The following is a 13097-nucleotide window of genomic DNA, read 5'->3' as shown; positions in this document are numbered from 1 at the left end:
GATCAGATGTGTGCCTTTGAAGTATACGCAGACGGAACGACTCATCCAGGTACTTGCAACGACTCTACTGACGACGACGAAAGGATTGAGGCGAAGGATGTGGGCCTCTTTGTAGTTTCTGCCTCGGATGGAATCTTGGATTACGTAGAACTGCAAGCAATTGTAGACAAGCTGGGGTATGCATTTTTCAACGCAACCAGTACCGAGCCATATCATCCGTTGACGGCTGCTGAGGAGCTAATTCATACGGCGGCCAAACAGTGGCACGATCACCACGATGGACAGTACCGTGACGATATTGCGCTAGCAGCGGTCAAGCTTTCTAGATAACAGGAGGGTGACCAACTTTACATTAGTACCTTTTGTATCTACAACGAGGGCTACTTTTCGGCAGTACTTTCGGCTGCCACTGCCGCCGCGGCGTTGGTCATCTCCATGATTCGCACCTTGACATCCTTGCGATCTTTCGCAACTTCCGGGAAGGGCAAACGTAGTTTGAAACTCTGGGGCAGAAACCCGATACCCTTTTCCCGGGTGACCTTGACATACATTCCCAAACTATCCACGGAAGTAATGATGGCTTCGGTGATGGGATTCTCCGGATCATGCTCCATACCCGGTACGTTCCCCTGAACCATGGCAATTGTGGCTGGCATGTGATCTTCGTTCATGTGAGCGGCAATTTTGGGGCCGAACTCGGAAACGGCGTCGGGTTTGGCGGCCAGGTATTCGTCTTGCGTAACGGCACCAGCCCGAGCAAAGCCTCCGACGAAGCGTACCTTTTCCACACTCATACGGAACCAGTTGAAATCACCGAAATCGACCCAAAACGCGCCGGGATGTTTTTGGAGATATATTTCGCGGGCCTTGGCCTTGTCTTGGTCGCCCTTGATGAGCTCCACCGATCCCATGAGATTCACACGACCGTCCGCCGCGCCCTGTGCAAGGAGAGGTTTCGTAGCGATTCAAGTATGAGACTGACGCTCTTTGTATACATTTCAAATTGTGTTTCGATGCGTATAGAGGGCACGATTGGACCAGTGTGTACTTACTTTGAAATCCTTAGCCGCCACGGTCAGAGAGCAGCGTGGATCCGCGAGAATATCTTGCGTGTGCGCACTCATTCCGGAAAAAATAAACAGGGGTCGGCCGTCTTCGTCGGGCGCAAAGCCGACGACACTACCTCCCGGATAACCTTCGTCCGCTTTGGAGTTGGTACTCATGACGGCAAATCCGTGATTGTACTGGACCAACGTGCGCACGTCCGTGGCCCAGTCGAGTTTGGGAGCGGTCTGCTGGTGCTCCTGGTAGGCCATCATGGCCTTCTGGACTTCTTCCGGTAAATCCTGCTGGGCCGCCCCACCCACATCGTGACGAGGGGCGTTCGCCAACGATGTTGTGCTGTACGGAGAGAAGCAACGAAACGCACGGTGCGGCGAGACGGACGAGCGCGTGAACGCGGCCACCTTTGTCGTCGAAGATAGTGTCGTCGCGGTAGTCCAAAGCAGGACAGCGGCAGCTTTTGTAAACGAAACCATGACTAGGAAATTGTAATATTAAGGTGATAACCGGCTTTGGAACGGTTTGCCGGTCGGCGAGTTGGGACAATTACAGCAACCGGAACAATTGACTAACCGACCACCTCTTTAGCACTACTGGCATCGAATAGGAAAAGATCATAGTTGGAAATTTTTCTCGGCCGATCTCTGACTGTGAATCATTCGAAACAACCCGCAGAAAGTCACGAGGGTAGGGTTTTCCTGGGTCGTATGGCAAGCCTATAAATCTAGCTACCGTTTCTTGTTATTGTTATGACGAGACTCCAGCTCTACTAGTTAGAGAGAGAGTTCATCTATCTCGCTCACCGTCGGGTATTCAAGTCGATATTCTAGGTTTCCATCACGGTCGTGTCAAATCGAGTTGCACTTACTGTTATGTAAATCCTGTTATGTAAATCGTATCCTTCCGAAGCGACGACATACTCTTTTCTATATACTTTCAAGCCAAAAAAAGAAAGCGGCGCTCTAGAAAGTCCTGGTCGTCTACCTCGTCCTGTCGGAAACAACCTTGGCCATGTAAAACGGAGAAAGAATCACCCCGTGACCACCAACGGAAGTACGGGAAGGTAGTCTTTTCCACGCGTACCTCCATTGAATCAAAAGACACCACAACAGATTAGCAAGCCCGCGAGGATTATCTCGTCTCACGATGACCGTGATACAGGCACCAAAACGAAGCGGTCGGAAAGCGAGACCCACGGTACTGCTAACGGGCTGCTTAGCGGTCAGCTTTCTGGGCGCCGCACTGATAGTCTTCGTAAGTCGCTACGATGCTCCGCCTTCGTCGTTGCCGTCGGCCGACAAAAGTGCGAATTCTCTTAGAGATGCACCCAAGCCGTCCATGATGAGCACCACAGCAAGGGAACAACCGGCTGTGTCGTCGGTTACCCGTCCCGTCGTAGAAGGTGTCCCTACCGGGTCCTATCCCTACAAGGATACCGCTGCCTGTGCGGGTTTGACCAACCAAGGTCACTCAGAACACCAGTGTTCCATTCATTACCCGCTCGTAATAGATAAACAAGGCAACCTACGGTCGGACGACAGCAATTCACTTTCTTCGCAATCGGATTTCTATATCGTTACACGCAAAGGCGATAAAGATGGTGTTTACCCCATGCCGTTGCCCAATCAGGATCGGTTGGTTATGCTGAATCCGGTCACGGTCTCTACCGATCGAGAAGAGTCAGCGTCCGACAGCGTGTTTGTCATGCTGGCGGATGGGCACGGTGAGTTTGGCCACGATTGTGCAGATGTGGCTAGCAAAGAGTTGCCGTCGCGTTTTCTGAACGCTGTGACCGATTCACTTCCAACGGCCGACGACACCGAAACGGCAATCCGCGATGCTTTGCGAAACGCGTTTTTGCAAACAGACGCGGGTCCACTGGAACCTTTTGCTGAGGCAGGGACCACCGCCATTGCAATGTTCAAACACAAATCCAAAGTATATTTGGCTTCGACGGGTGATTCCACTGCCTTGGTCGGCAGGTACAGCAAGGATCACATTGTGTCTATAGAAAAACAAGCCGTCCATCATAAACCGTCCGATTCAGATGAGCGCGTGCGAATCGAAGCGGCTGGTGGGACGGTGATTGTGCCTGCAGATCCATCCCTTACTAGCCGAGTAGTGATTGGAATGTCTGCTCTGGCCATGTCTCGATCCTTGGGTGATACCGAAGGCAAACGAGCCGGCTATTTGACGGCGGAACCTAGTGTTCAAGTTCTGGATCTATCAGAATACGACGAAGCGGATACGTTTTTTCTCCTGGCGGCGACGGATGGAGTCGTGGATTTCCTCGACTTGAAGGAGATTGTCCAAGCAATCGGCCATGCAATGTACGGCCCACCCGGGAAGGAAACTTCCAATCTACCCAATACCGTGAAGCGTATCATGGAGAACGCGTCACAGCAATGGTTTGCTCGAACAAGCGGTACTTATCGGGATGATATGAGTTTGGCAGTGACCAAGATTCGACGATAGTCGGAACGCAGCTCAGCTTGGACAAGTTGGCTGCACCTTTTGAAAATATGATTTTCCCCGTTAATTAATTTTTACAATATTGTCACGCCGAAACATTCCCGATTTTCCTTCGTAGTTGCGTACTGGTACTTTGATAACAGAATTACTCAGTCTGCCGAATGTCCGCGACGAAGAGGAAAAATCCGGAAGGGAGCTTCTTGTTTACGGTTGAAGATTCTTTGTTGTCAGAGGCCTCGACAGTGAATGTTCCCGGCCCACGAATTGGAGCGTTCGCCATAGGAATCGTTGTCACAAACGGTAGCGCTTCTTTGGCAGCGGTGAACGTGGTATTTCCATGCGGACGCTCGATCGCTACCTGATCAGCTACGACGGCGCCACCCTTTTGGGTCAACGTGATGGAGCAAGGAGTCACCGAACGCGAAAAGACTTGAACTTGCGTCATTTCCTCGTTGGCGTTCAGCGTCCATTCAAAAGTCTTGCTCTTACCGTTACGTTTGACGTGCATGAGATCGACTGCCAGTCGCCTTTTGTTCCAGTCATTCCCAAAAGCTAACTTTCGAATTGTCAAGTCTGTGGAGCCAGCCTTGCCTCCAAAGTCGGTAGGGACTTCTGATTCGTCCACCAATTCAAAAAGACGATTCCGTCCTTTCGTCTCGCTACCAAAGACCTGAATCTTTTTGGCGGTGCGCGGGTCAATAAAACCTTGAATGATGCGCCAGGTCATAGAAAACCATGTCGGGGCGTTCAGTACGATAAGGCAATGCATCGTTTCCGGAAAGTAGTCCCCGATTTTGCTAATGATTTTGAGCGCATCCATAGTGTCGTTAGAGAATTGGCTGGCCGACAAACCGGTCAAGTCGATCACGTTGATGGCTTCACAGCGTACAAATTCGGGTTGGGATTCTTTCGTTTTCTGCAGCAAATCTCGAAAACTATACATGTTGGAATGCCAAAAATACGATGCCGTTTTGTCGGTTGTTGTCATGGCAAGCAAACCCTCAACATCGAACCGACCGGCTTTGAAATAGGAAACGGGACACCCGTTCTTCGCGGTACCGAAGTAGCAGTACGGGTAGAATTGTAGGAAGACCGGAACGGGCGCGCCAATGGCGTCGCTCAAGTCGGGGTAAAAATTGGCGGCGGAAGCATCTTTCCATAAATCGAGACCGTCTTGCAACCGTTGCACGATTTTGTCGGCGTCAAACTGGGTCGCTCGCAGAAAGCGACAAATTGCGTAGGGTTCTTCTTCGACAGTGTTCAGGGAATACACAATATCCCGAACGGCGGCGTCGTCCCCGTGTATGGCTCGGTAAAATTTCTGCGCCTGAGCGAGTTCGTCGTTGCTGAGTTGTCCGGGATAGCCTCGCTCCTGAATCACCACGTGAGGGTTGACTAAATCCTGTTTCGCTGCAGCGGTCGGGCGGCGCTGGGCTTTCCGAGTAGCACGGCTACTCGATCTTTTTTCAAGAACTGGCGGGAGCCGTAGCCTTTGCTGCACCGGTTTGGCTTGTAGTATCGTATCCGGTTCGTTCAGATGCGTCGCTCTCAGCATACTATCCGGTTCGAGCATGGAAACCCGACGTGGTGCAGGTGGTATGTAGCTTGTCGTAATAATAGGATACATATCTTTTAAGTCTTGCACGGCGTCCATGAAAATCTCAGAATCATCATCGCTCGGAATGCATTCTTGAATATCACTGGAGTCCTTGGCGGAATCGAAGTAGACTGATGTACGACGTACGAGATTGGCTTGGCTAGTATTCGTTCGCGAGAGGCTTTCCGTTTTACCTTCCTTTTCTGTTTGAATGGCGGAAGTACTGTTTCGACAACAAGAGAACATGGTATCTACTGGTATTTACCAAAAGCTTTTGATGTCTACAGAGCGAAAATGCAAGGAAACCGAGTGCCAACAAAGCACGCTGAAACAAGGTACCTGTGCCAGCGGGTATACTGAGATTCTTTTCATCGCGCTTCTCGTACTCACTGGTAATGCACTGCACAGAGCAAATCTATCGCGGAAGATCGGGTGTCGTATAATTGTAAACTAATTTGGAAGCGGGTATCGTCGCTGGCTGTTGCCGAATTTCCTCACTATATCTCATATAGTACGATAACCATGACAATGTCGTAGACATTGCTGTGGAAAGATCGCATATAAGGAAGAGGATACTTACTGTTGTTGATGGAAACAACTGTTTTTTAGAAATACGTTGGTGCTTTGTCCGGTTATCTTTCTGGTCCACGCCACTTTTCCAAAATTTCAGTCCTCGTGGTACGACCCGGACTGGTCTGGATAAACGTGGTCTCCTCCGGAACAGACCGGATCGGGAATTGCTGTGGGAGAGTCCCGAGCCAGTGCATTCTTGTCCAAACTATAGCCATTCGTAGTATTCCCCGTCGTCCTCAGAGGACCGCAATCAGTCTCCCATTCGTACGGGACGTCTGTATATCCCTCGTACTCTCGACACTCGAACAGATCACGCAAGGGACCTAACAAATGTTCTACAACCGGTACCGAGAACGCCAACCCGATCAAATGTTTGGAGTATTCCTGAGCGTCGAAAAATTCTGGACCCGTGCCCGTTTGCGGCGGAGTCATTTTCAAAATGTGCTCTTCAAAACCAGACTTGGGTTCCGCAAAGCGGTACGCGGTCCCCTCCGGTATGGCGTGGTAATTTCCGGCAAAGTGGTGCAATTTGGTATCCAACGACTCTCTCCAACTTTGACCGATAAAGAGTTTGCTCAAACCGTCTTCTGTGAGCGTTGAAAATAGTGTACGGACCGCGTGTTCGACGTAGCCTCGTGGGTAACCCATCATTGCCTCCCGCTCACCGACGGACATGGGTCGCCCGTGGTAACGTCGTCCCTCTTCGATAGTGCGATCGCTACTCCTACCATTGTCATTTTTCGGTTCTTTAAAAACGTACATGCGTAGGCTTTGACGTTCGTCGATACGTGTGCTACTAGCCATGAAACAGGATGCCTTGGCGGTTGTTTCACCATCCACAATGTGGGCTGGCAACGAGAAACCTTCCTCCAAACAGCTGCGGGGGGAGGAATAGCTGGCCTCGGCTTGAAAATCAATTTCAGTGAGTGGGATGTTAGTAATGAAATGGCGCTTGCGCCTGCATGGGGAAAGATACAAACTGTCCAAGACGACAGGATCCCAATCAATCCCAAAGGCGTCACGGACTTTGGCCAAATCGTCGCCGCGTAAGAAAACGTTTTCCACCAAGTAGAAGAGAGGATGGGGATTCTGTAAGCGCTCGAGTTTACGAATAAGGTGTCCGAATTCAATTGTATAGCGACCCTGTACTCCTTCGGCGCCTTGTCGGCGGGCGTTCACCGCACTGTAATCCACGCACGGCGGGCCGCCAATCACGAGATCAAACGGACCGTGTGTTTCGGCCATATGCTCCAGGTTATCTCTAAAGTCTTCGAATTTTTGACAATAAACATGCTTGATGTCTCCATGATCAGCCAGTGTTGGATTGTAGGAACAATCGTGATTTTCTTGGTACACGTGGGTGGAGATGTGGTCGTGTTCTACGCGAACAATTTTGGAAATCTGTAGACCCAATCGCTTGAGACAGACTGTGGCGGTTCCAATACCGGCAAACATATCGAGTACGGTCAACCCGTGTTTCAGTGAAGGATCTTGTTGGCGCTGCAACACTAAAGTCCGGAATGGCTGGACGATTCCCTGAATATAGTCGGGGTGCGTATGGAGGATGCTGACGGAATGTGCTTCGCTGTCATCGTTATAGAGCTGTGCTTCTTGACTTTTGGAAACTTCATACTGTCGGAAGAGTTCTCGTTCCGTGATCCATTCCAAGTCTGTTCCGCTAGAGGATTGCTGCGGGTCTTCCGTAGGATTGGCATCCCCCAGGACTTCTTCGCGTTGGAGGGCCGCCTCGACCAAATCCGTCTTGGCGTGATACACCGACAGGTACGGCACCGTCCAGTGCTCGTTGGTTTCCTCGCCGTAATGTCCGTGACAGCAGCGTCGGTGCCACAAGGTCCCTTCGTGCGGTTCGAACCAGAGCCAGTCGGCCGGAATGCGCGCTTGGCGGGCACGGGAACAGCGACAGACGGCGCAACAAAACGGAGCCAACAAGGCAAATTCCTCGTCACTGGGCAAATCTAGGAGTGCCGCTCCTTCCTCCGCATCCGTATTTACCAGTCGTTCGTCGCGGGATAAGCGAGCGAGTACACTACGAGCAGTCCGACGGCCTTGGCGGACTTCGTTGCTTTCCGTCCGGTCATCGTCATCCGGTGGGGAATCGTACGGGTCGGGGTCGACGCGTGGGTCCGGGACACGCCGGACCACACGCGCTCGTTTCGCTCGTCGTTGTCTCATTCCTTTTCGAAACAAGCACAAGTACTACACTCACATGCACTGTTTCTATCACCTGGGAGGCAGTCGGCACGAATAAACGCTGAACAGGGCGACTATAGTGTGTTCTACCTTTGCTTTGGATGGTATAGTTCCCGCACGTTGCACGGTCCACGATGCCAAACTCACTCTTGACAATAACTGTAAAGTCAGGAGGGTACTCTTACAGTTAGTGTGACATTTGAGGCGTTTTCTTGGTAACAATTACCTATGCCCTGCGAATTCAAAGTCCGGGTTTCAAATGGTCACAATCGGTTCAAATTACAGCTTGGACGTGTTGACTGTGATCACAGATACGTTAACGTACCGTTAAAACTATGCCTGGAGCCGAGCCCTATGTGACCACGGTCTATAGATGTCGGGTTCAACTCGGCGTCTGTCTCCCGGACTGTGACGGGGATAAACCGAAAATCCTCCGTCGTGCCATCACCATATCGCATCGCGTCAATCCAATCCTAACACTGGCGTTTCTACTAGGAGGGACCCCGTTACACAACGTCAAAGCGTATCCACGGGGGAAAATGCGATTCGCTTGGGTGGTAGCAGCCGGAGTCGTCTTGACGACGACGACACAAGCCTTGGTGCCTTTAGATTGCACGGGTATGGGTGAAACAAGAACGAGCGGCATCCGTCCGATCCGGGGTCTGGAAAGCAACATGGCCCGGTACGCTACTGTACGCCACGGCACCGACCAGACGAACCACGGCATAACTTCCTCTTCTGAAAGACAGTGGCCTTTTCCACGCGGGGGTTCTTCTCCCAGAGCGGTAGCGAGGTCCGTGGCGACGTTCGGACTCGGTTTCTCCATCGCACTGGCGAGTGTTTTCGGAGTCGCGGCGGCTCCCGTCGGGGCCGACACGACTCCCGCCGTCAAGTACGACGGATTCGCAGAATACGCTCAAGATAACCAAATGGAGCAATCTGACGTCGGATGCTTTATCAATAAATGTGGTGATCAAACCAAGGCTCTCTTTAGCAATCCGCGTGGAATCAAAGGTGTCTCCTGTTTGGGACGCTGCAAGGGCGAGCAATCGTGTGCGACGCGGTGTTTTGCCGAATTCGGAAGCGAGAGCTTAAACGCATGGTTGTCCTGTACTATCGAGGAAAATGAGTGCGTCAAGGTCCCGAAAAATGTCGACAACAGTGCGGAAGACATCGGCTACAGTACCACGCTACGCTCGTTTGATCCGCAGAGTTTGGTGGGTACGTGGTACAAGACCGATGGATTGAATCCCAACTACGATTTGTTTGACTGTCAGAAGAATACTTTTACACCAACGAGTGACAAGGAACTCGATATGGGAATATTCTTCCGTGTCCAACGACCGCCAGAGTCGGGCGGTGGCTATTGGGAAAACGCTCTCACCGAACACATGATCGTAGATGTCCCGGTACAGCCCCCGACTGCCGGGACTCAACTCGTCGCGTCCGCCAATGCCGCCACTGGTGACCTTAACGATGAACTCAATCCGACCGGTCGCACCATGCATACCGCCGGTAAAATGTACGGTCTCGAGTTTACCGAAAACTGGTACATTCTCGGTGAATCCGACGGTAAGGGATCGGTTCCCCCTTTCAAGCTCGTGGCATACAAGGGCCACACATTGCAAGGCAACTACGAAGGCGCCTTTGTGTACGCCAAGGAAGCCACCGTGCCGGAAGCTGCCAAACCAGCGATTCGCGAGGCTGCCACCAAGGCGGGCTTGGATTTTGATGCCTTTACTCGTATCGACAATACCTGTTCGGTAGGAGACTCTTTGAACGATGCACAAGCGGGGACCGGAACGTCCACGACAGATTGGATCAATCTCGTCGTCGGTGAAGGCGGCGTGATTGACTGGATTTCTCCCGGATGGCGGGGGGAATACAAGGCGAAACGCTAAAAAGCTATACAACCCAGCATAAGAAGCAGTTAAATAAGCTAGCTAAAGTAGCCCGTGGGCTTCATTTGGACAAGATTTACACATTTCTACGAATAGAAAGCGGGCATGAGATCTTCAAAGAATCATTGTACAGTTACATTTTCAAGAACAGCTCTTTATGAGCCCTTTGAATCTTGGAAAGCTTTTACATTAGGAGCTGTTGAGACTGCTGCGACCCTCCTTGTCGCTTTGTGTGCGACGTTGTCTCGCTTCCGGATCTTGGCCATGGTGCGCCGTGCTTAACGTGCGGCGTACATTTCCGACTATAAGTTTCCTCAGGCCTTCGCCGCCGCTCAGTGTCCTTCGTAACGGCCGACGTGATCCACTGCGTCGCCGAACCTCCGTCGCACCGTTGTCACCAGCGTTGCTGTCTTCCGTAAGAGATTGTTGCAGGCCTTCGAGAGTTTGTTCGATACCCATCTCTTCCACTCCGTTCGTTACATCGTCGACTGTCGCATTGTCTGCCGCGAGCTCTTTTCGTCCGTCAGGCTCATCACGTCGGCGCGTGCGACTGCGCGCCCGCGAGCGGCTTCCGATCCTTGTCCGTGATTTAGATCGAGGATCTGGCCTAGACGATGCACCTTCTCGACGAACGGTACCCCGACGACGTCCTTCGCTTTTGGACACAGGCTCGTCCTTGCTTTCGCCGTTATCTTCGCCACTGTTAGAACAGTCCTTGGCAAAACTCGCGAACGGGTTTAAGTTTCCCGATCCGTTCCCCCAGTTTTGACTGCCGTCAAACGCCGCAATGACATCCGCATCCTTCTCCCCATTATCGTTGAGAGTTGCAAAAATGTCAGACTGATCGGGCGCACTTGTCTCGTTAGAACGTCCAAGGTCGGTGGGAAACGAGGCAAAGGCGTCGACGGCATCGGTCGAGAAGGCAGCATCGGCATCTACCGCGCTGGACGGCACGGCTGCCTCGTCAAAATTGCTGAGCGACGCAAAATCAGGGTCCCCACCGGCGGCACGGAGGCGGCGCCCGGCCACAGAATTCGGATCTACCTTTTTGGCTTGCGCTGGTTTCTTGGCTTCGGAAGGATCAATAGCCAACGAGGTATTGTATATTCCTTGTGTATCTGTCCGGAATTTTCCGGCATTCTCGTTTTTCTTTTTCTTTTCTTTGCTGCCGCGGCTACTGCCACCGTTCGACGAGGCGTCTTTGTCTTTCTTGGTCTTTTCTTTTTTGTCTTTGCGAGGCGGTAGCGGTCTGCCGGAATATAGCGCCGATAGGCACAGGATGACCTCGGTCATATCGGCGCGATGTTTGCTATCGATAGTCAGCATGCGATCGATTAGTTCCACAAGCCCTTCTCCATAGTGATTTTCCTCGGGAATTTTGTAGTTGTTGGACAGAATGGCCAGATTGGAACCTTCTTCGAAACAGTTCTGTAGGTACGCCATACTGTATAGACAAACACCGAGTGCCCAGACATCGGTCGCCTGCGTCAGTTTTTTGCACATGTACAAGTCCACCATTTCGGGGGCTCGGAACATTTGTGTCGTTGTTTTTTCGATGACTTCTTCCGCTTCCGAGCGATTTTGCGGGGTTTTGAGGTCCACGTGGCCAAAGACGGCTGAACCAAAATCGCAGAGTTTGTAGGCGCCGTCCTTAACGAGAAAATTGGCCATTTTGAGGTCGCGGTGTACGATTGGTGGACGTTGTGCGTGTAGATAGGAGACGGCGTTGCAGATTTGTCCAAAGGCAATAATCAGTGTCCCGAGATCGTAGCGTGTACCCTGCTCCACCATTTGATTGCATACGTCGAGTGAATGTCCTCCTTCGCAGTACTCCATGAGGATCATATGCTGCGGTCGTTCCTTCGCCTTGTCGCTATCGCCCTTACCGAAACGCCCCACGCCACTGGACGCGGACTGCGTGACTGTTCGATAGCAGGCTTCAATCATTTTGATAATGGAAGGATGACTGAGCCGGGAAAGCAGTTTGGCTTCCTTTTCCGCGATTTCGCGCTGTTGTCGCGAAATGATGCTGGTAACTTTGAGCACCATTTCGCGTTTTTCGTTGTCGGCCCGTCCGACGGATCCTTGCCGCCGCGAGCCGGTATTGGTACCATTACCGAAACTACCGGACCGACTGGCACCCGAGCCCGATCCGGAGCGTCCCACCGCAATTTCCCCGTGTGTCGTGTTGTTCAACGATTGACCCGTAGAAGTGTCGGCAATTTCCTTGACCAGGTACACGTACGAGAAGCCGCCTAGAAAGAGAACAGTTGCACAGGATACCAACCAGAGATTTGTTTGTGTGAGGAAGGACCCAGGCAATCCAAACTGTGTCTTGCTGTGCGTGTGGGGTGCGTACCTTCTCCGAGGAATTTGGTGACGGCTATTTGCAGCGTGTTGATCATTATTTTTTCACCCACGAGGGCCGTTCCCAGTCCACCATCCGATGGCATTGTTCCGGTGGCGCGCAACAAGTTCCGACGAAGCTTGGGTTAGCAAGAAACCGGTAAAGCGCCGTGAAGAAGATTCTATTGGAAGGACCGACGGCGGGCTGCGTATCGGCGGATGGATAGATGATAGATAGATGTGTCGACCCAAACCGTCACGAGACGAATCGACTCTTTGCCTGTCACGTAGAGTAGAGCGACTTTCGTTGCCCAAGCAAACGGTTCCACGAATTGTACCGCAAGGAGTTGTTCGGTGTTGGGTCTTTTTCCTCTGGTCCAATGGAGCGTTCCAGAGTACGGACTTTCTCTCACAGTTGGCCACGGTTCGGTCCAAAAGGGGGGATTTTGCGACACGGTAGGTAGGGGCGGTGGTCCTTTTCCACGGTGACGAGGGGTGAGAGGGTAGGTAGGTAGGTACTACCCGGGGGGTCCTCACCAATTGTAGTGTTGGTATCGTGGCTTTTTCGTATCTCCACGGTGAAGCGACACGATGCCGGAATGACCCGACGGTGTTGTCGTAAAATCACGTGGTGGACACAGTACGGTATCGGGGAAGTTTTCCGCGAAAGCACGCCAAACGGAATATCAAATCAATCGACCAATCCAGACCAATCAAAATAAAGAATTCGGCTGGGAAACAGGAATACAGCATCTAAACTATTTGCTATTTGCTATTTGCCATACGCCATACTAGAAACCCTGCAAGAAACGTTGGTCGCGGGTTGTTCTCGAAAGAAAGGCACGGCTCACTGTCAGTGCTTTTGTTACTTGTTACGAAGTGTCGACTAGAAACACACACATGTACCTTCCATATAATTCTTACTGTACGGAAAG

The 13097-nt window shown here is 51.7% G+C and overlaps 6 protein-coding genes across 6 annotated transcripts; 2 read left to right on the top strand and 4 right to left on the bottom strand.

Annotated features, from left to right (window-relative positions):
- Positions 1-416: 416 nt before the first annotated feature.
- PHATRDRAFT_4413 (predicted protein) lies at positions 417-1307 on the bottom strand (the record flags this gene model as incomplete). Its single annotated transcript, XM_002180400.1, has 2 exons — positions 417-938; positions 1053-1307. Coding segments are annotated over 2 exons (777 nt in total), but the record flags the coding sequence as incomplete, so codon positions are not given.
- A 740-nt stretch (positions 1308-2047) lies between these two features.
- Positions 2048-3537, top strand: PHATRDRAFT_46158 (predicted protein; the record flags this gene model as incomplete). The annotated part of the gene is made up of 1 exon (XM_002180600.1): positions 2048-3537. The coding sequence occupies exon 1, from the start codon at positions 2209-2211 to the stop codon at positions 3535-3537; it is 1329 nt and encodes a 442-aa protein (XP_002180636.1). The 5' UTR covers positions 2048-2208.
- Positions 3538-3578: 41 nt separating this feature from the next.
- PHATRDRAFT_46157 (predicted protein) lies at positions 3579-5466 on the bottom strand. The gene has a single exon (XM_002180399.1). The coding sequence runs from the start codon at positions 5375-5377 to the stop codon at positions 3680-3682; it is 1698 nt and encodes a 565-aa protein (XP_002180435.1). The 5' UTR covers positions 5378-5466; the 3' UTR covers positions 3579-3679.
- A 331-nt stretch (positions 5467-5797) lies between these two features.
- PHATRDRAFT_46156 (predicted protein) lies at positions 5798-8002 on the bottom strand (the record flags this gene model as incomplete). The annotated part of the gene is made up of 1 exon (XM_002180398.1): positions 5798-8002. The coding sequence occupies exon 1, from the start codon at positions 7895-7897 to the stop codon at positions 5798-5800; it is 2100 nt and encodes a 699-aa protein (XP_002180434.1). The 5' UTR covers positions 7898-8002.
- A 373-nt stretch (positions 8003-8375) lies between these two features.
- On the top strand, positions 8376-9885 carry VDL1 (precursor of protein violaxanthin deepoxidase-like protein). Its single transcript, XM_002180599.1, has one exon. It carries the CDS (start codon positions 8455-8457, stop codon positions 9814-9816), a length of 1362 nt encoding a protein of 453 aa, XP_002180635.1. The 5' UTR covers positions 8376-8454; the 3' UTR covers positions 9817-9885.
- A 120-nt stretch (positions 9886-10005) lies between these two features.
- Positions 10006-12693, bottom strand: PHATRDRAFT_46154 (predicted protein; the record flags this gene model as incomplete). Its single annotated transcript, XM_002180397.1, has 2 exons — positions 12176-12693; positions 10006-12071 (listed from the first exon to the last, which is right to left on the bottom strand). The coding sequence occupies exons 1-2, from the start codon at positions 12267-12269 to the stop codon at positions 10006-10008; spliced, it is 2160 nt and encodes a 719-aa protein (XP_002180433.1). The 5' UTR covers positions 12270-12693.
- Between the last annotated feature and the right edge of the window lie 404 nt (positions 12694-13097).

The sequence above is a fragment of the Phaeodactylum tricornutum genome, chromosome 9 (genome assembly GCF_000150955.2).
Source record: "Phaeodactylum tricornutum CCAP 1055/1 chromosome 9, whole genome shotgun sequence".
Classification (NCBI taxonomy): domain Eukaryota; phylum Bacillariophyta; class Bacillariophyceae; order Surirellales; family Neidiaceae; genus Phaeodactylum; species Phaeodactylum tricornutum.
The sequence above is the reverse complement of the archived record's forward strand: the minus strand, read 5'-3'. Positions and strand labels throughout refer to the sequence as shown.